The sequence below is a fragment of the Typopeltis vanoorti genome, chromosome 12 (genome assembly GCF_054136105.1).
Source record: "Typopeltis vanoorti isolate ZY-2024b chromosome 12, IOZ_Tvanoo_1.0, whole genome shotgun sequence".
NCBI lineage: Eukaryota > Metazoa > Arthropoda > Arachnida > Uropygi > Thelyphonidae > Typopeltis > Typopeltis vanoorti.
The window spans coordinates 28,593,410-28,616,914 of record NC_143560.1 but is presented as its reverse complement, the minus strand read 5'-3'; the positions used below and the strand labels follow the sequence as shown (position 1 = coordinate 28,616,914).

Below are 23,505 nucleotides of genomic sequence, written 5' to 3'. Positions count from 1 at the left end.
ATTAAGTTAATAGTAATATGATGTGTCTTTAAGAGAGAGTCATTTGGCATGTTAGTAATTGGTATAAAATTTGTGAAATAACTTGACATAGTTAGCTAACCTCTTTGTCAGTGGATTAAAATTTCAATTAGTTGATTTTTTTAAGCAGAGAGTAAATAAGTAATTGTGCAATAGAATTACTTAGTATTGAAGTGAAAAAGTTTCTCTTTACGCTAAAGGTTTAACAGATAGATAAAGAGGGCAACCTACCTATTGTTTGATTGATATACCTTTTATACTAGTGTAAATAAAATGTGTTTTGTTTATATGTCAATAGAGTGCCACCTGATCTTTCAAATTACAATGCACTGTTCCTAAATAAAAGCGAACCTAAGAGTGGGAACCAAGTAAGATAGCAGAAGCGTGTAGTTAACTGCAATTAGACCATGATTGTTTGTGTTAAATTTTACTGAAGGAAATTGTGTTAGAGAGAGAGAGAAATCAATCGGCTGTATTACTGATTTTTATGCCAATTAAATGATACTGTTGGCGCAGTCTTAAGAAACAAATTTTCCAGTATTGAAAGTATACAACTCGTACTGCAAAAGGTCAATAAACCTCTTACACAACAGTAGGATAGAATAAGAAAGGAATATATAAGAAAAGCATATAATATAAAAAAATAAAGATATTACAAAGGTGCAGCAGCATTAATACCCCAGTAGTTAATAATATCCCCCCACATTTACAATAACACATTAGACACTCGTTATTACGAATAACGGAAGAAACTCCACATTATTACGATAGCGCAGTGTGGACAGGATAAAATACATACTAATTAAAATAAATAATAGTGATTTGGAACAGTTTTGTAAAAATATTAGGCGATTAAGTATAAATAGAAAGCGTATAAATATATATAGTGTAAGAAAATTTTTTTTAATCATGAATGTGGATAGTGTAAACTCGGAAGCCACATGTAGCAACACGATGGGTGATAGTTTTTTTAGGACAATTAATCCTCACCTCATCATCCCACAATTCTCTGGAGAGGACCACAATGATGTGTTATTCTTCTTCAAGTTTGTAGAGGAGCTAAGGAACGTCGGGAACTGGCCGGACTTCCAGCTTCTAATCATATTAAGGAATAAATTGATTAGCATGGCCAAGAATTTTTTGTACTCCTCTCCCATACTGAGAGACACTTTGGAATACAATAAATTCAAGGATACCCCGATATCTCAATTTTCCAATGTTAGAAGCGTGGGTCCGAACCTGCGGAGGCTGCAAAAATGCAGACAAGAGAAAAATGAATCTATTAAAGATTATTACAATAGGCTGCTCACTTTAGCTAATAGCTTGAACATGTCCAGTGAGAAAAAGAGTCATCTTCATTGGGCAGTCTTCAACCAATTCAGGTTAGGAGTAAAAGAGGAGTATAAAGAGACAGTATACAAAAGAAAGATAAGTAATTTAGAAGAAGGCTATCAGGCAATAAAAGAAAAAAGGCTAGGCGATCTTCATCCTGCATCTAGTGCCAGCCAGATACATAGCATTACAGAAGTGTCAGATCCAAAAACTGAGGTTAAGAAAGAAAAAAATCCAGGGAATCCTAAAGAAAAATGTAAAGACCAACAGAAGGGAAGAAAATAAGATCACAGAAATAAACAAAGTAGACCACAACAGATTGACAATCTCTGATTCCATTAACATGGAGGAATTACACTCTATAATTAAAAGGGAGGTAGAAAAATTGCAACAACCTTTGATAGATAAACTTGACTCCATTCTAAACCAGTTAGGGGAGTTCAAGGTAACCTCCAAGGAACAGCTGGGCCCCTGAACGAGAGTGTATTAAAAAGGAAAACAGGAGAGAAATACTTCAGTGCTACAGATGTAATAAGTTTGGGCACATTTGTCAGACATTGCTATAGCAGTAGAAGAGACTCAGATAGAAAAATGCATTGGGAATCTAATATGGTAACAACTCGCCACCATCACACACAGAGAGCAAAGAGAATGCAGAGAAACATTAAAAATCAACATGAAGATTCTATGACAGTGATACAGGGAAAAATAAGAGGGATCCAGTGTAAAGTTTTGCTAGACACTGATTTCCAAGTTTCAGTGATTATCCTGGTCTTTATTCAGGAAGCTGAAATCCTGGGTGCCCGACTGTATCACTAAGCTGAAAAGGCCAAACATATTAAATGGAATTGCGAGATCCTCTGTTCATGCCTCGGAGAAATTAAAAGTAAACATGTGGCTGCCTGGTTTTGAGTTGACCATCGCACCGGAATTATTAATTCTCCCAGAAACCTCTAGAACTATGGAAAAGATAGTACTTGGGACTGACTTTTTAGAGAAACAGAGGTTCTCCTGCGATTTCTCTAAAAAGGAAATTTCCATAATGGGGATTAAGCAGGTTACCCGGAAGAAAGATGCCCAGAAACGTTCGCCCTGATAGAAAATTTAGTGAGAATAACACACGGAACAATATTCCCAGTTAGGGAGGGGGGGGGGGCAAGGAAAAATAGAATTTTTGATCAGAAAGACAGGGAAAATTCTTTGCCTGATTCCCAAACTGCTAGAGATACTGAACAGGAAAAAGGGGGAGAGACCTTACACCTCTTGAGTGTCAAGGTGGCGGAAAATGAGGAGGACATAGAGGCCACAATAAAAAATGTAAAGATTGTGATAGAAGTAAACATTATAGAGAGACGTAGTAGTGAAAGTCATTGCGCAGGCAATGGGAGAATTAGAAGGAGAGCAGGGTATTGTAAAGGGGTAAAATGCCAGAGGGAGAATGACAAACATGAGTAACAACATCAGTCGCGCCAAGAAAAGCCCACAGGTCAGGCTGACTGCATTCCCTGCTCAAATATAAATGACAAACTTGAGTACTGTCTGACCCAGAGAATACACGAAGCTTGACACAGAAACACTGCGAGGAAAAAATTTTCATCCACATTCATGGCTTAAAATTTTTTCATGAAGGGGTGGGCTTTTGTAAAATTTGATGTAGCTTGGAATTTTACAAGTTCCTTACATAGACTTTTTCAGAGGTCACATCTCAAAAGATTGTAACATAAAAAGAACGTTTGTAAAAAGAATATATTTAATCCTATGATAAATTTAACCTGACCAAGACATAGTAAACAAAGAACGAATAAAGTTCGCAAGAAACAAAAGAAAATGCTATGTCACTGCGACCTATGTTATTGTTTAACTAAGTGCTTCAAAAACCATTGTTAACAAGCTCTGTGTATGCCCACCGTCAAGGTCATTTTTAAAAGGGACGGCGCAATTCACAGGTAGTTCCGGTGTCCATCTAATTGGATTTGTGTAGTATACCAGAAGAAGAAAGAACGGGTCGGTCGAAACAGAAGATCAAAGAATCGCGCCATATTCTTTGGGGGTCTCAACACTTCACGCAAGGCCCCCGGAGACGGTGAAATAAAAAGGCATTGAAGATTGACAGAAAAATTGGGAGTAGGATCCAGAGGACAGGACGTTATGGCAAGGCCACACCAGAGAAGCTAATGGGAATGACAAGAGAATGGCCAATGTAAATACCCGAGGCAGTTTCGGTTGGATGTCATTGCCGCGCGAGGACAACCGAAGCCAATAGCCACAGAGCGATCTTCAAGCGCCGGAAAACTTGCCCGTATGCTGAAACCTCTTGCCTGAACTATTCGAGTGCCAGAGATTTGTAGTCCAAAACCCGCTACTATTCCGATGAGATGCCCTTGAAGCAAGACTCTCCAGAAGGAAGCCTAAAGCCCGTGATGAAAGGAAAAGCATAGGGACTTTAGTGCAAGATGTTGGATGAGTGTGCGACACAGAGCCTCTGTAAGTTTGTTCCATCTTTTGTTATACAATCCCTTTTGTAATCTAGGAGATACGTTATAGATGGACTGATAAGAATTAAATTAATAGTAATAAGATGTGTCTTTAAGAGAGCTATTTGGCATGTTAGTAACTGGTATAAAATTTGTGAAATAACTTGACATAGTTAGCTAACCTCTTTGTGGGCGGATTAGAATTTCAATTAGTTGATTTTTTAAGCAGAGAGTAAATAAGTAATTGTGCAAAAGAATTACTTAGTATTGAAGTGAAAAAATTTCTCTTTATGCTAAACGTTTAACAGATAGATAAAGAGGGCAATCTACCTATTGTTTGATTGATATACCTTTTATACTAGTGTAAATAAAATGTGTTTTGTTTATATGTCAATAGAGTGCTGCCTGATCTTTCAAATTACAATGCACTGTTCCTAAATAAAAGCGACCTAAGAGCGGGAACCAAGTAAGATAGCAGAAGCGTGTAGTTAAGTGCAATTAGACTGCGATTGTTTGTGTTAAATTTTACTGAAGGAAATTGTGTTAGAGAGAGAGAGAAATCAACTGGCCGTATTACTGATTTTTATGCCAATTAAATGATACTGTTGGTGCAGTCTTAAGAAACAAATTTTCCAGTATTCATAGGCATACGACTTGTAGTGCAAAAGGTCAATAAACCTCTTACGCAACAGTAGGATAGAATAAGAAAGGAATATATAAGAAAAGCGTATAATATAAAAAAATAAAGGTATTACAAAGGCGCAGCAGCATTAATACCCCCCCCCCTGTTTAAAATAACGCATTAGACACTCATTATTACAAATAACGGAAGAAACCCCCAGATTATTATACTGGCAGATAATAGTGAAATGTCTTAAGGTGGAGTTCTCACTGGATTTTAGATGTCTTGCAGACAAACAACCTCGGTTTCATCAATATTTTGGTGGAATTCATGATAGTTCCACTGTCTGTAAGAATAATTTTTTTGTATTCTTTTGGATTTGCCGACTTGGCTGATTTACAAAAAAGGTTGATGAGTTCGTCCGAGTTGCATTTGTTAATTAATTTGGGAAGTATGGACAGTCAGTGACCAGCTCTCCTTCTAGAAGAATATTTGCTACATTAATTGATATGTCACAGTCAGTTCTTGTGTTTAATTTACATAAAGAGAACACTAGTGGAATTTCAGCTTAAGATTTTTCAATAATCAATAATTTTATTTCTTCATTACTGAAGAACTGCCAAGAAGATTCAAAGAAAACTCTTTCTATATTTGTATATATCTGATGCGATGGAGTAAAGTGGTTTTCTTCCAGTATGTTCTATGGTGGGTGTCCAAAGCATGGTTAGCAAGTCCTGAGTGACTGTAGTGATGAAAACAGATATAATCCCTATGTTCAGCAATTCTAATGTTGGCAGTCTGCCTGTTTGGCAATAGTAGGATTACCACCAGACTAATTTACATTCAATAAACACAGAAGTATCCATATTTTTTATGGGGTTTCTGGCATAATTTTTTTTTCAGTGATGACCTTGGCACAATTTTCTTAGCAAGTAGGTATTCAGTGGGATCATCTTAGCAGTTGGTTCAAGAGTGAAACAATAATAGGTCAGATAATTAATGCACTCCAAAGAGAAAAACTCACAATCATAAATTATTGGATGGTGGGATAGCCATATTGGTTTGTATGGCTTTTGATATTTTCCTAACTGCCTCTTTCTCAGCATAAGATGGCAACATAATGTGAGATATTATGTTTAGTTTTTATCTTTTGTATTTCTTTTCATCCTGGGCACAGATGTAATGTCATGACATGGACTTTCAGCATGTCCATATTTCTAACATTTAAAGTATCACAGTGGATTAGGAATAATTAATAAATAATAAAATGTATTTAACTTACAATATATATATATATATTTATTAATAAAAATTTTATACTAATAAAAATATTACATAAATTAAATGTTTTAATATTTTTAATTCCAAATAATTTATTTGGAATTATTTATTAATTATCCTGTCTTATGTTCCTGTATGTCAAGTTACGGAATAGGAATGTAGAGGCAAACAGGACAGTGGAGATATTTTGCTTTTACCGATATTTTAGGTTCGGATGTGCTAAAAGTAAGAATTATATTCCTAGTCAGAACTAAGTGTGCACCATATCACCTGAAACATCAAAGCAATTCCCATTCATATTATGCCTGTAGAATAGTTTAGTATTTTATGGGGTGTTATTATAATTGGTTTTCCCCTCCCCCACTGATGTTGTTTACAGGATGTTTCTGCAAGAATATCAGCAGAATTTAATTTTCTGTTATGGGAGATCCTGTTTCTAAATCTTTCTGAATAAAGAAAGGTGATAATTCCCTTATTGGCTTTTCACCTGTTGAGTGTATGATGAAAAACAGTGTGTGTCTAAAGTCTTATGTTTCATGCTCAAAGGGACTTTTTCCAAGGAATGCTCACTATTCAAGCAAACAATAAATTCATTTGGAAGTGGAAATCTAGGGTTACCTCAGACACTGCACCAAGCATTTGACCCTGTCCCCAGACTAGGATTATTTGGCAAGTCCACTAGACAAATGATCCTAGCTGCGCCATCCAGGACTGCCCATCTTACTAAATCAGGAGGCCAATGTATTGGAAGGCTTAGTATCCTTCATGGTAGTTGTTCAAGGTCACTGCATGGAAAATACAGCATTAGGAATAAGTTAAAAATACTAAGAAATTATATACTTGGTTTAATGAATTATCCAAGGGTAAGCAAATAAAGTTTGCACCTGAAGTATCTTTCAGGACTGGGACAACTCGTATCAAAGGTGATATAATTTCTCATACTAAGGCAAGTGATGAGAAGTTCTACCACCTTTGTCACGAGTTGCCCCAGTCCTGGAAGATACCTCACATGCAAACTTTGTTTGCTTACACTTGGATAATGGATTAAACCATTAGAAATTATAAACCAAGTATATAAGTTCTTGGTATCTTTAATTTATAATATAACCAAGCGAAAAACTTCAAGCACAGCATCAGGAAGTCAGATCCCAGTGTTGGTGGTCTTGTAGTAAAAAAAGACTTGGGAGAAGTAGAGCAAAGGAAGAAAAGTACAAAAAAGAGGAAGAATGAAAGGGCCAGTACCTCACCTAATTAGAGGTCCTTGTGTGGAGGAGGGGGGGGGACATGAAGGTGAGGGAGTATGGTTATTATATGAAGAGAATTGAATTTAATTATTTGGTCAATGAATTCAAGTGTTTGTCATGAGAAACAGGTAAACATGATAAAATATGTAGTTAGATGTTACTATAGAATTAGTTCATTTGTAGAAGACTGAACTGTATAGGGAGATTAACCTTACAGATACAAGGACTATTATTATTAATGATTTTGACTACATAATTATACACTGAAGGAAGGAGAAAGCATGGAAGATGAGAGGAGAATTTATAGAGCTACTGAGAGAACATTTTAAGTAGCATGTCAAGGAAGGCACTTGAAGTGCAAAAATATTGGCTTTAGTAACAGTTAAGAATCAATCTATAAATAAGATGACTTATGCCTCCCATTAGTGAAGGTGATCAATGTAGTTTTAACCTGAAAGGTGGCAAATCATGTGAGAGGGTTGATTAACAAGGGATATACAGTCAATGTTCACTTTCTGTAATTAAATGGGACCAAAAAAGATATCAACAGTAAGCAAATTTCACAAACTGTTAAGTAATGAGGACCGTTTTTTTTTAAATAAAATTATCTAAATTGTAAATGTTATTATAATAAAGATATATAGATGTTTCAATAGAAAATATATATATAAAAAAAAAAGGATGTACTCATACATTTCCTTTTTCAAGGAGATGAATATATAAAATTAACTGTAAATTACACCATAAGAAAAAAAATTGAAAAATCCAACAGAAATTTAGATGGAAAGCATATTTTTTGTTAGTCTGCTCAAAACTAAACAAAAAATGAAACAGTCACTGGAAGGAATAATTTATTGATGTGGGGAAAAGGGCTTCTATAAATATCTAAATTGTAAAATATAAATAAAAAAAAAATATTTAAATTGTATAATAAAGATATATGGATGTTTCAATAGAAAATATTAAAAAAAAAAAAAGATATGCTCGTACATTTCCTTTTTCAAGGAGATGAATATATAAAATTAACTGTAAATTACACCATAAGAAAAAAAATTGAAAAATTCAACAGAAATTTAGATGGAAAGCATATTTTTTGTTAGCCTGCTCAAAACTAAACAAAAAATTAAACAGTCACTGGAAGGAATAATTTATTGATGTAGGGAAAAGAGCTTCTATAAAATTTTACCTAACATGCAAAAGATGTGAAATATGCAATTAGGAAGAATGAAGTTAATATCCCTATTTTTTTTACTAATATGTATTTAGTAAAAAAAAAAAACAAATATAATTAATGTTGGGCCTGTACAAGAGAGGTTGGTTGATCAACCTATAGTACATTAGTACATTATATGGGTAGAGGGGTGGGGAAAGGAGAAACTTATTTACATTTGATTTAAAAGTCTGCATATTGTATTCCTTGGGAAACACATCATGGGGAAGACTGTTCCACAATACAGCAGTAGCAGGGATGAAAGAGGAGGAAAAGAAACCTATTCTGTGGGTTTCAAGATGAAATGTGAAAGGGATGTTAAGCAGTAGTTGCACGTATTCCAACGGGCTTAGTACTAAGGTGGGGAATTATTGGTTCTATTTCAGATGAACATTTCCCATGGAAATATTTATAGAATATGCATATTGCAGAAATCAAATGTCTGTGTGAAAGTGGGAGGAGGGAGTTGGTAAGAGATGGGTCATAAGTCTAATTGCTCTCCTCTATATTGAGTCAAGCATTTTGAGGGAGCTTTTAGGAGCCCCACTTCAAATGTGAGAGCAGTAATTGATAGTTGGTTGGATTTGTGATTTGTATAAGGTTAACAGCTGTTTAGAGGTGAAGTAACGTCTTGAGCAAAAGAGAAATCCTAGTTTTTTTGGAAGCTGAGGATGCAATGGTTGCGATGTGGTTATATTAGGAGAAGCCTGATGTCAGGGTAATTAATCACTTCCAAGAAGAGAAATCTCATCTTATCTGGAAATTTGAGTGTTATCAAAAATAATACTGGGGGAAAATGGTTCTTTTTTGTGAGAAATAAGAAAGAACTGGGGTTTACTAACATTGAGTTGACGAGGTTATCTGAGCCCCATTGGAGGATGGCTTGGAGGTCAGAATTGAGAGCAGTGGTGGTTCATGTTCTGTAGGTTGAAATGAGTTGTGTAGAGTAAGGTTTGTCAAATGAAAGGGAGGAGTGCAACGTGTTGTCATCTGCAAAACTCTGTATTGGGTTGGAGGTTAAATGAAGTAAGTCATTGATATACACAAGGAAGAGGGTTGGTGAGAGAACAGAACCTCGTGGAACCCCAGCATTAGTTGGATGGTGAGAGGATAAGAAACTGTCTACTATCACACATAGTGTGCATCCAGACAGAAGCTGGCAATCCAACTGCAGAAGTCCTGAGACAGTCCAAATGATAAGAGTTTGCTAAATTAGCAAACTCTTATTTGTGCGAGACCCAGTCAAAAGCTTTAGAGGTATCGAGTGCAACCACTTGAGATTTGCCAAATTTTTCCATGGCATTTGTCCAGAGATGGGTGATATATGAGAACAGATCTCCTGTTGATCGGCAGCGACAGAATCCATACTGGATTCACTTAATAGCTGGGTGCCTTCAAGGTAATGTAGGAGTTGAGAATTGATGGTTTTTCCATCACTTTAGATAGGACTAAGGTGAGTGAGATAGGGCAGTAGTTAGATGACAGTGATTTGTCACCCCTTCTTAGGAATGGGTTGAATATATGCCAGTTTTCAGGCTTTGAGATAGATATTAGTGGAGTAAGAGAGTATATACAGGCGACATAGGATAGGAGTCAGTTCTGGTGCACAAACCTTCAGGACAATTGGAAGAATGCTATCAGGGCCAAGAGACTTTTTTGTGTCTAATTCAGACAATAGGTTTATGATCTCTTTCTGGAAAAAGGATATATGGGGCACTGTATGTTTGGCAGTTGGAATGTTGGCGGATATTTGCCATTGTCAGTTATGCATGCATTGGAGACAAAGTGTGAAGCCAGGAATTTAGTTTTTTCTGTGGGTGATGATGCAACAGAGCCATCTGGGTATGATAGGGTGGGAATAATGTAGGACAAAAGTTACAACAAATTGTTTTGGCAAGAGACCAAAAGGCATAACTGCCATTTGGGCAGGCTGCAAGTTTCCTGTTTTTTGCCTATTCAAATTCTGTTTTGGAAGCATTGACAGTTTTCTTCATCTATTTCAGGCTTCAATATAAGCAATGAAGGAGGATGGAGTTCCTGATTTGAGCCAGTTGTGGTATGCTTGATTTTTCATTTGTACAGCCTTGACACATCTTTCAGAGAACCAGGGCAGATGGCAGTTCAGAGAAGTGTGAGGAATGTATGTTTTCATGCCAGTGAGGATTACTTTGGTGACATGTTCAGATTGGAAGACTGGAAACAACAGTCCAACCATGGGAATGAACCATGGTAGTCTCGGAGGCTGTCCCACTTGGCACTATTATAATGCCAAACTACTCTTGTGTGGGAATGACTGTGTAAGTTTTGTTGCATGGAGGAGGAGATGAGCACTAGATTATAGTCAGAATTACCCATGGGATTCACTACATTCACTGTGTATTTGGAAGGGTCATTGGTAAGGAAGAGATCTAGGGTATTTAGGGAGCAGTTCGGGTTATCTGGTATTCTCATACCACATAACCTGAAATCATCTGACAAGGTATGTTAGAGCAGATATATGTCCAAATGCCATCCTTGGGTAGAAAGGAGTTAAACAGCGTGTAGTTTGGAAGGCTTGCTTCCAAACTACACACTGTTTAACTCCTTTCTACCCAAGGATTTGAGTTTTTGCTAAAAAGAGTAGGTGGGGGTTTGGTGGACTGCAGATGTAGTGGACACTATTAAGGTTGGAGATGAGGCCACGGATGTTAGTGAAGTGGATGTGCAAGGTTCTGTGGGACATAGATTTGGCTGCAAGGCTCTTGCACTTTTCCTATGCAATGCTTGCATACTGGTCTTCATGGTGCTAGTGGTGTCATCACTTGATTTTTGCATTAATTTGACTTGTTTATAGTCGATGATCCAATTGCTGTCTCCAATTTGGCATTTATCTTCAAAGTTGGCATCTTTGTTCCCTCTGGGCAAATGTTAAGTCAGGTTGAGCACATATGTACAATTGGGGGAAAGTGGCCTTTAACTTATTTATCACCATTATTAATTTGGTTGCACTTGTCGGTATGTCAGAAATCACTTTCACGAGACGTCGAAACTTCTCGTGAAAGTGATTTCCTTTCACGAGAAGTTTCGTTCTGTCCTTTCTTTTGTTTATGAGTCTGAAATGATGGCATCTGATGATATTTCTGGGATTGAAGGTTGCATTTGCCTGCTAGTTTGCTGACATCTTCTTTTAATGATTTACTGTTTTTCACCAGAAAGTTCAAAATAACGGCATTGAGTCTCCTGTTTTCGGTCTCAATCGACTTGTGTACTGTCGATGCGATTAGGTCATGGACACACAAGGGTGCACTTGCGATTAGGCGCTGGTCATCGAGTAGCTCGAGCTTAATTTCCAGCATTCGAATTTTCGAAGAGAATGTTTTGATCATAGTATTAAGGTGCTGTTTGAAGCTTTTGACTCATTTGCCTAAGTTCAGTAGCTGTTTTACAGAAGGAAGGCACAACGAATAGGCTGGTTGAGATCGATAAAAAGCAAGTGTGCTGATTCATGTATTTTTACGCAGGAAGCATGTAGCCAGTGGCAACAAAAATCACACAATATACCCCCCCCCCAGTAACTTTGGGTTTACAGCTGCAGCACTTCATATTGTCGTTCGGTTTGTTGGCGATTGATGGCGCTATGCTGACAAGACTCGAGTTACTCTTTCGTCATTGGTCTTTGTTGCCACCATCTTTACTTCGTATGGTAGACATAGTGGGTGCTTTCATGTGGCTGTTTTGTATTTGTAAGGATAACTGATTTCATGAACTATGGGTAATTACAGGTTGTGTGAAAATAATCAACTCCTTAGTACCCTCTGTAAGTTTTCCATTTACTGATTATTATTATTTTGCATGAAAAACACTTGCAATAATGATAAATTTCTGGAGCACAAGTTTAACACAACTTATTCACAGGCACCACCTGGATCACACCCAACTACCTGTTAGATAAATCTTACAAGCTCTTTTTGCCAGGTCAATGAGTTGTACATAATTCCCATTCTAATTAAAAAATCAAACTTGAAAATCATAACAAAAAATTTTAATTTAATGAATTAACACGTTCGCTGCCAACTACGAGTATACTCGTAGTTCGTAAACCAGCCCCACAAGCCAGCTACGAGTATACTCATATGACGCTTACCGCCGGCAACGAGATTACTGTACTGACCTTGAAGAAGTGAAAATGCTTGGCTTGTGGAGCTAGCATCAAAACTGTGTATTCTCATAGAAGGTATATGCTCTGCACAAGCCAACTACGAGTATACTCGTAGGACGCTTACTGCCGGCAACGAGATTACCGTACTGACCTTGAAGAAGTGAAATTGCTCGGCGTACGGGAACAGACTATGCCAAAGTAGCGTGGCAGCGAATGTGTTAAAGGTACAAATATTTTGTACTGAAAGTAACAGTACATCATCGGTGTAGAACAAACAGTTAAAGGAATGGAATACAAAGTACAGAACAGTCAGTTGATTACCAATTAAAATTGTTGCCGCATGCCAGAAAATTAATATTAATAAAATATTATTAAATAATTCTTAAAAACTATTTCATTGATGGTTGCATAAGATAAGAATCTCCCAAACTTTTGGGAGAGAGAGACAATCATTTCGATTCAAATTCGGCCGATGTAACAGGGTTTCGCAACTTTCTTTGAAAAAACGTTCATATTTAAACTTGCATCTGTGGACAAGACAAGCTTTATCCCACTGGATATTATGTTTAGTGTCAATGCTATGTTGTGCTAGACCAGACTTATGGGTCTGGTCTAGCACAACATCGACTGTTCTGTACTTTGTATTCCATTCCTTTAACTGTTTGTTCTACACTGACAATGTACTGTTATTTTCAGTATGAAATATTTGTACCTTTAATTCATTAAAGTTATTACTGTTGGTTTTATACATGTTAAGTTATTAAAAAATTTAAATGTAAATATGTTAAATCAGTGTGCAAATGCTTTTAGCATATTCAGTTATATGACACCTCATATTCAAATCCATAAACTTTTGAGATTCATTACTTTTGCTTGAAATAGATTCACTAGTATCACTCAACCTTTTTTTTCCCTTTTTTGTGGGTGTGTGAAAACTAGGTAAATCAGGTAAATTTGCCAATTCAAAAACATTCTATTGAATCACTGTTCTTTAATAATAAATATTGTTCAAATGTTCCAAAATCCCAAGGATGCATGCTATCAATACAAGCTGTCATGGCAATGTGTGACCAGACAATGTTTTGTTGTATGCCCAATAATTATGAAATCACAAGTCTACCACAGTAAAAATTATTTACTGTACAGATATTTTGTCTTATGTATTGTAAGACATCAAAGTGTGAGCGAAGAACAACAGTGAAGAACGTGAATAAAAGAAACATTAGAGTGTGCTTGTTACATTAGAATCCCTTTATACATGCAGTCGCATGTTCGTTATTTAAAAACATCATTGGACTGAAAATAATAATTAAAACTAAAATTAAATACAGTCTGTATTACAATTGTTAAATTGTGAATGAAGATATTTGAGAATTATAATACTTCATTCACATTTAACATATTCTGCCATAACTTAAGCAATACTTGTAAATATTATTTGATGTTAATCTCTTGCTCGTAAATTATTATTCATATAATTACTTTGAGTTTGTTTATTATTGTTTAATTATTTAATCCAGAATATGTATTAGTACTGAAAGGACTCTGTATTAAAATGTCATTCAATTTATTTTACTTATTCCTATGTTAATGTTATAAGAAGCTATGCATATATATTATAAGAATTTGTATTTATCATATTTAAATGTATTTTATGTGAATTACGGATTATTTCTTTATTTGTTATTTCTAAAAAAGAATGTAAATACGTGGAATTCTGCTGATATAAATTTATGTAATTCTTCTTATTGAATTTGATTGGCTAGTAAAGGAGAAATGGAGTGTTTTTAGCTAGCACGTGCATAGAACGTGGACAGCTATGATATGGAGAGAAGCCTGTAGATGTAAGCTGAACTGGCTAGAACCGGATTTCGACGGGAAGAATAAACGCAGTTAATTGGAAAACAAAAGTAAACAAGGGGAGAAAGCTTAGGGACAGCAAAGAGACTGGTCATGTGTAACGAGAGGCGAATGGAGATATGCAGAATAATCGAAAAGGAAAGGACCGGGAATAAATAGGCATTAAAAACTACCTCTATGGAATTCTGATATTACGATAGATTCCTAATGATTAGAGGAAGAAAGCTGCAGAGCTGAAGTCAATACATAGCGGAAGATAAGGAATTAGTACATGATGTAAATCTAATATGTCAAGACTTATGCAGCTCTGCGTTTAATATTTCAGTTAACATAGTGAAGATTTCTTTGAATTGTGTTTCCTCACGGTAATTAGTTAACAGGAATTTTGAAGATGTGCCTAAGTGAATTCAACGTGCAGAAGTTGTAACCTGGTAAGACTTATCCTTTTTACATCCAGTGTTAAGCAAATGAAAGTTAATTCCGCCCAATATACCTATACCCTAGCTGAGGTGTTTAACTTTAAATAATCGAAAGAATGAAGCACTAAAGTGTTTTCCCCTTGAATCGATAACTGCCTTGTGATTCAATTAAGTGTTTATAGACTAGAAGTGAGTTAGAAAACCACAACCATAAAAATATTTATTGTGAATTCTGGAACTTTGAATTGTGAGAACTATTTTCTATTAATTGGCAGAATATAGAGAACTGAGAGTTGGATGTTTGATACCTAATGCATTGTATCTATTCTAAGCACTAGAACTAAATCAATGTGTAGATGTTATGATTTGTCTCATAGAATAGAGCCTAGTTGTGATAGAAATACTTATGTCTTGAATGATAAGATCTAAGATTTATAGCTTTAATCTTAAAACCTAACTGAATAGCTACCTGTATCTCAGAGATATTTTGGATTTGTTCAATTGCATTATCTTGTTTAGAAAGTTATACTTAGATGTACATGTTATATAACCCTGCATTAAATGTTTTGTTTTATTGAATTCAATTTGATGTTTGCCGGATTTTATTTCATCTGCACCACTCATAAAAATTTATCGTACCTTGCGGAAGCCTTAAATGATAATGTTAACCTCAGCCTGTGGAAAAGTGAGATTGCAAACGTTAGTTGATGATTGATTCCTCTATATTATATAGACTAATCTGAATATAAAGTGGCGCAGGATAATATAAATTTCTTTATATTCGGATCAGTATCAATCAACATCTGACAAATAAAAAAACGAAACTTAAAGAAGTAAGGATAAGTTCAACTATCCATCATAATTAGATCAGTCAGCAAGATAGGATGACCAATCAGGGATAACAATTTCCCAAACTTTAGGAATGTTAAGGCAGTCGTTATAATTAAGGTTCAGTGAATGAAGTAGGATTTCAGCACTGTTTTTATATAAATGTTCTTATTTATACATAGATCTATGTATTAGTTTGGCATTTTCCCATTAAGATCTCGTGGCTAGTGTTTTCAATTCCATGTTGTGTCAGGCCAGATTTGATAAGCTAGATATGGTCCTGATGGAAATATGTTTTTTGGTTGATCTTCCTGTTTGTTCATATTAGATAAGTTGCACGAACACAGTATTTGGCATACCATATAGCATCACTGGTGAAGCTTGTTCTTTGGGGAAGATAACATATTGTGAATTTGTCTGGGGTTTCAAGGTAGCAATTTTTTGTACTGACTGTGGCCATGAGGGCAGATTGAGGATGTGATCAAAAGAGTTTGGTGGTTATTAAAATGTAGGAAGGAATGATATGATCAAGCTGTTGAGAAGTATTTCCTAGATGACATTGGGGATATTTTTAAAGGGCAGAACAAGGAGCCATTCCTATACACAAAGGAGTGGCGAGCACGACTTATTATTTTTTTTTGCATGAAGAATGGAAGGTGCATGGAATGAATCACCTGAGAGGGTGGAGAAACCATAGATGAATGATGTGAGTAGTAGTGTGATAGATTGTAATCTGTATGTAAAGCAGAGCTCCCATCACAAGTCTTATGACTATGAAGGTTGGCAGTAATAAAAGTAATCTTTCCCATCATGGATTTAGGCCAAGTGGCCTGCTTTACGGTTTAGTGGCATTTCTCTTTTGGTCTCCAACTTTTCTTTTTAAATAATAATTTTGGTAGACTTATTGATTATTTGACTTTACACATCCTATTTATTTTTATTTACATTTACTTATGCAGTAGTATAATATATAATATAATATATAATATATAATAAATAATATAACAGAATAATAACAAATGCATCACTATAACAAGTTCTTAATAACAGAAACATACTCACCTCTCTACCCAATCTTTATAAATAGGAATGTCTTTGGCATATAATAATTTACTACTAGGAGAATCTTTTCCTAATCTATGTTCTGATTTCGAGCATGCATCCATAAATGTTTGAGCTACAACCGACAAGCATGAATCTACAATGTTAGTTTTGTGTATATCAAACACAAAATTGGGATTTTTAATTAAATTGACCCAAAACCTCAATGGTAAGCTGGAAAAAGATGTATAAAATACATTTTTATTTCATTCACTTTTATCAAATAATTTAAACATAGATTAGACACACTAACAGAGATATAAATAAGACAAAGAAAAAAAAATACTAAAAAATCATTATCTTCCAGAATTCTATCAGTTCATAATACAGGGAAAAAAAAAAAAAAAAAAAAAAAAAAATATATATATATATATATATATATATATACCCTTTTCCTGCAATTTTCTTATAACAATCTTATTGCAGAAAGCTTGCTTCAAGGAGAGCGTAGGAATATCATAAGTTAGCAACTTTGCAAAAGAATTTTGTATATGCTATTTATTACTAGAGTATTAGTTCAATATATGGCAACTAGTGATTTTGTGCTATATTTGAATGAAAGTTATCAGATGCTCCACAATTTCATGTCAGCACTTCGAGATCATATCCCCATTCTGAGTGAGATGTGTAACATGAACATGGGTACAATTCTCAATGGTTACACTAACAGCTATGAGTATTTATTTGCGAGGAAGCTTAACTTTAACAAATACTTATTTAGAAAATTAAACATTTATTTCATAAACGTTCAAAATTGATACTGTCAGCATGGGAATGCACATTGTGACTTATGATTGTAGAAAAGCATAATTTGCAAAGAAATGCAGTGTCACTAAATGGTTTTGCAGTATTCAGTCTGCTGAATTATCTTATCTCTGCTTGGTGTTCATATACTATTTTTCCATGCATAGAAATTAAGGACTGAGATCAACAGAACTGGTCACTGTAGTGAACCACAGCAGCCAAATTCTACAAATTATGGAATTATATGACATTTTTACCATTATCATCAATCAGATCTCCATAGAGTCAAAAAGACTCACTGTGAGAGGTACTAATGTCACATGTCAAATTATGCTTTAAATGCATTCACCATTTCTGCACTCACTAGATGCTTAGGTAATACACATCCTAATACCTGAGGGGGACCCCCCATTCTATGATTTAGTAATAACCTCTTACAACTTTGTCTTGCTCACCCCCCCTTATCCACCAGACCCTACAAATTGCATTTTCTTAATCTTTCTTCATATTTAACACTCTATAGAGATCAGAAACCTAGCCAATGATCTCTGGACCCTTTTCAACACATTTCTTCATCCTTCTGAAACTGGTGATGAAATCTGTGCATAATAATTCATGTATGGCCTGATCAAGGCCTTACAATGGAGCCATAAATCTGTTTACTTCAACATGTCCTCTAAATGTTCCCCTAAATTTTATATCCTCATCTACTGTCACCTCCAAATTCCTTATCTGCTTCTTCTAAGATATCCATCCACCAACACTGTATACACTGTGTCCCATCTTTTGCTACAAAAATTTAAAACTTTACGCTTTCCAACACAGAACTGGCAACTCTGCTTACCTGCCATTCACTCAGTCCATTAAATTCCTTTCGTAAAGCCACCTCATCCATCTACTCTACTCTTCATGTGGCAATTTATCAGAGTTGTTGTTTGCAAAATTTAGATGGCATTCATAGTGAAATACAGGGATGCATTACATTGGTAGTAAAGCTGTAGCTGCATTCACAGAACTTTCTTTAGTAGGGGGAGAGAGAGTGACAATAGTATATTTTGCCAAATCTATGAAAAAGTTATCAATTGGTGTGGATAAATAATGAGGAAGAAAAAATGAATCTTTTAACACGTTTCTTGAAAAGTTGGAAGTTGAAGTAACTGGGGAAAACAGTATGGTGAAGGCTGTCATCTTCTCATCCTTATGAGAAGTTGGTTTGTGAGGGTGGATTTAGGATTCATAAAGTGTTAGAAGCTGCAGGGGAGAAGTTGTGTTTTGCATGAAAGAGGATACCAAGTTCTTCAGAGGCTGAAGAGGCTATCAAAATATGAAAGTCAGTCTAAGAAGAGAAAACTGGTTTTAACAGGAGATTGGAATATCATCAAAAGTAAAGAGGCACGAATAGGATCTTTCTTCCGAGATTCTGAAAAATAAAAGAGGATTGTATTTTCAAAGCAATGAATTTCACTTGATTATCCTCTCCCTACTGGAAAATGGCAAGGAGGTTAGCGTTTAAGACAATTGTTAAGGAAGATTTTAAAATCCAAATCATTTGAGAACTAAAAGGCATACTGAATAAAGAAAAGGAATAGTTTGTTATCACCAGACTCACTGTGAAAGGTTCATGGGATTTATGATATTAATTTTTAAGACTCCCAGCATTCACAGTGCATTCTGGTAATGAGCTCTTCTTAGCAATAGTGCACCATGTAAAAAAATCTACTCCTCTCTTTCATCACACCTTTACATGCTTTTCATTCTTCCCCTATCACTTTCTACTCTTCTATAATCCACTTTGTATTAATCTGATAAAATTTCCTCATTAACTTAGATGTTTCTATCACATTGCCTCTTTTGCACTAACCCACCAAATTCTGCAATTTACATTCCTTTAACCTGTCTCCAAAACATTCCAGGGTCCAGATATTACCTTGGTCCCTTGTTTCTAGACACTAATTTTCCACATCACAATGAAAACTGGGTGACCAAATCTGTGCACAATAGTCCAAGTGTGGTCTGATCCATGTTTTATACAATGACATAATCACCTCCTTATTCCTACTTGTCTACGTATTCCTTATCATAGTAGCCATGTAATGTTGCAGTCTTTCCAACACTTGTAATCATCATTCCCAGATCTTGAATCTCATCTGCTTCCTGCAGCAAGGTTCCATCAAAATGCAACACCTTGACCTTATCAATACTAAAACTACAACTCTACTCATCTGTCCAAGCAAAAAATCTGTTCAAATTTTCCTAAAGGGAATTAACATCAGCAATGCTCTTTATTCTTTTTAACTTTGCATCATCAGCAAATAACTGATGATCCCCAGTCAATCCACAAGAAATATAATTAACAAATAAGTTAAATTTGCCTATACATGGCACTGACAGGCTATAGTCTTGTCACCATTTGTGTGTGTGGGTTAGATATAAAAAAATAAAAATAAAATAAAACTTAAAATTAATAAGAAAAACACCATTGGTTACCTTCCTTTTTTTGAGACTACTCCACATACACAACTTGTTGGTATATTGTTCAGATCCAATCTCCAGTCTATCTAATCAATCTATTATCCATTCCCTTCCTCTACAGCTTGCACACAAACCTATCAAGAATTTGCTGTTTTAAGGATACTTGTGACATAAGACTGAATGATATATGCATGTAAACACAGGATTGAAACTGACCACAGCATCTTTTGGTCCAGGACTTGCCTCTTACACAGATCCTGTTATAGGTTCGAACGTTTGTTCAAGGAAAGCATGGAGGCCTTGCTCCATCATCCCAACCTGAATCGTAATGACTGTATATCTATATCAAAAATCTGGGGAAGTCTAATCAAGATTACTCATTAATTTTTTATTTTTTTATTATTATTTTTTTCATGTCTCTACTTCAAAATATTCCATTTTTACTTAATACTTAGTGATATAACATCACGCAGTGTGTTCTATTTTTAACGATGTATTGTTAGTATTCTAGCTTGTATATTTTTTTTTAAACTGTTCTTGTAATACCACTGAGGATGGTCTGCTATTTCCAGACTGAAATATTTGGTTAATTAAATATCTTTCTTGTATTTACGTCCATATATCATTCAAACCTATCATGAGGTAATTATCAAATGACATTGCAAAGTTCAAGAATATCACTGTATGTGAATCTCCCTTATTCAATGCATTTGTCACTTGATCATGAAATGTAAGTAGATTACTAAAACAAGATCTACCCACATCATAAAGAATCGTATCAACCAAATCTTGTATTCTATTCCTAGTCAAACTTCTCCAATAACTTAACAACTGCACACAGATTATTGTTATAATTGGAAACTTGGGTCCTAGAGCCATGCTTGTTTGATGGGTGACTTTCATTAAATAACCATGTCAAGAGCATAGCTCACTGTTTTGCACATTCCTTAATAATATGTGGTGATATGGCATCCATTCCCACAGTCTTATTAACATTTAACCCAATCAACACTTGATACACCTTTATCCATGTGTTAAGTGCTGGGTGTAACTCATGTTAGAGGCTTAATGGAGAAACAGTACTGAGAAAGGATTAAAAATAATATTTAATTCTTCCAATATTTTGTCTTGTTCTCTTCCAGGAGTATATATAAAGTGCCCTGTTCCTGCAAGTTGGCCTACTATGGGCAGATAGGAAGATCAGCCAACATCTGCATGGAAGAACACAAAAAATACATCTGCAGTCATGACTATGGTCAGTCAGGTCTTGCAGATCATGCTTTGGAAGAGGCTTATAGAATCAACTGGAGAAAAAAAAAATCACCACACTCCATCTCAGAAATCAGCCTTGCTCCACCTTTGCTACGAGTTGCCTGGTGTTGTACTACTTACCCAGGTAAGATAGTACAACACTATATTCAGTCCTGAAGATATTTTCAGGCACAAACTTTGTTTGCTCTCACTGGGATAAAGGATTAAACTAAATTTATCATAGCCTAATTTGAATAAATGTAGTTACATTAAACTGCTTAAAATATGGGAAACATTTAATACTTTGAGATACCAGTTTACATCCTAGGCTGCCAATAGGTGCCCCACCTAGTTAGGACTTGAGTCTTTCATCCACGTGCTTTATTTAGTTTTGTGTTGATCTTGTGTGTGTTACATGTCTTATATTGTACTCCCTGACATCCCTGTCTCAGATGAAATATTGGAAGAATTAAATATTATTTTTAATCCTTTCTCAGTGCTGTTTCACTCTGTTGAGCCTATAACATGAGTCTTTCACCTCTAATTCCCCTAATATTTGCTGTTGCACAATATTATTTATGCTGGTGTCAATCTATAATTATTTCTCCTCTTGCTTGTTATATAGCAAAAGAATTTTCTGGGTCTCTGGCCTGACTGGCCATTCTCCTCTCGTATATATTTTCACCATTTTTTTTAGCTTGCACTTTATGTTCCTCATACATCTGTTCATTACTGACTGTCTTGTACCACTTCCATAACATCTTTCCCAAACACTGCTTGCCTAATTTCAATGTTCATTCATTTCACTCCTACAGCTGTGCCAGATACTGCCTTATCAATTTCCACACTTCTTTTCTGCACAATATAGCTCATCAGCACAAGGTACTGATTGATGCTAGTTGACTAGTTTCTTAAAATCACCCACCTTATAATTTCACATATAATCTATTTTTGACAGTAATCTTCCTGCTTGACCACCCCATAAAACAGTACCTCATGATCACTCTTCCAATCATTTATAGTGTTCATACCACATCTTATGAGAATATCACCAAATCCGAAATGAAAACCTCAAGTTTCTTCCATCACATGCTGCTTTTGATAATTAATTATTGGATTATGTGCTGCCTTATTAACCTCCCAAACGGCCAGGACGTCTATAGACGTCCAGCTAAATCTGGATATGATTCAGCCCACCTGTTTAAAGAACTGGGATAAAAAAAGTACAATTTGACCGTCATGTCCATTAAAAGGTGTGATAAACCCTCACGCTGAAGAGAATGGTTAATCGGATTATCTCACGTTTGTAGCTGCCTCTCAGTTGCCTATACCAAGAATCGCACATCCTTGTTCTATGCTGGGTAACTGGATTTTAGTTATATAGGATAGACCAAAAATAGAGAAATTATTTATATTTTTGTTTTCTCTTATTATTGTACAATACAATTTTAATGTCTGGACAAAATAAAGGTCTTGCATAATTTCTTCACTTAAATGTTGCCTTACCTTTGAGAACCAATTTCATTTTTAATTTTTTTGCGCTAATTTTTTTCTAATCGCTTTCTAGACAAAACATTTTTCTTTGTTCTCGAAGAAATTAATTTAGGATAATTATTTGAAATATTCTTTTAAAAAAAGATAAGAAAACTGGCTGCCGACGTTCCAGATTATATTATTTTTGTACAAAACCATCGAAATCGAATAATACTTCACAGATTTCCTTTAGGACATGCTGGAGCAACTTTGCTTTATAGAGAATAATATGAAATTCTTTAATCATATCACTAAATTTTTTCTTTATATTATATAGTAATCTACTGTTCTTTGTACTTTCACTTTCTTGGTTTCCCTGTATAATTGGTCATTACAAAATGAAATTAACAGTTATGATTTAAATTTATATGTAGATATTTTCTGCATAATTCAGATATTTTATTCTCCAGTTTTTAAAGTAAGCAATATATTTGCTTATTTTTATCATTCAAAATATGTATATCAAATGTGAAATTTCATTTCCTTTCACAATAGAATTGAACTTTATTTTGTCTCTGATAGGTTAACCCCCCCCCCTGGTTGCATCACTATCACACACCTGAAAACTGTTATGAAACATAGGTACAGTTTTTATTTAATTCGTTATTTTTCTCTAGTAATTGTTCCACATAACTTTAATTTTTCGATACTGAAACTATGTGGTGATTATTATAAATTAGCAAATTATAAATCAGAAAATATACATATTATTTCTCGATTATTATAAATCAGGAAATTATGTGATATTCGGTATCACATAATTTGGTATATATATATTCGGTAATAGGCGAAATTAATATTTAAAATCACTGTCATCCTTCAACGCAATATCAGAATAAAGAAAGTGGAAAACCAAAAAAAAAAATCTCTGCCTGTAAAATATTCAGATATTGCTTGAGGCTCTTTAGTGTGCTGCATGTTCTATTGTTCTGTTTCTCAGTGGGGGTTAGTAATCTCCGTTAGCTTAGAGCTGGGCAG

At 35.0% G+C, this 23,505-nt stretch overlaps 1 protein-coding gene across 1 annotated transcript in view; it reads right to left on the bottom strand.

Annotated features, from left to right (window-relative positions):
* The window catches only part of LOC150100648 (plexin-A4-like), a 707,214-nt gene that overhangs the window by 27,670 nt on the left and 656,039 nt on the right, over nucleotides 1–23,505 (bottom strand). The window contains 1 exon segment of the mRNA XM_090401991.1: nucleotides 16,489–16,701. Within this exon segment, the coding sequence (XP_090258117.1) occupies nucleotides 16,489–16,701 (213 nt within the window).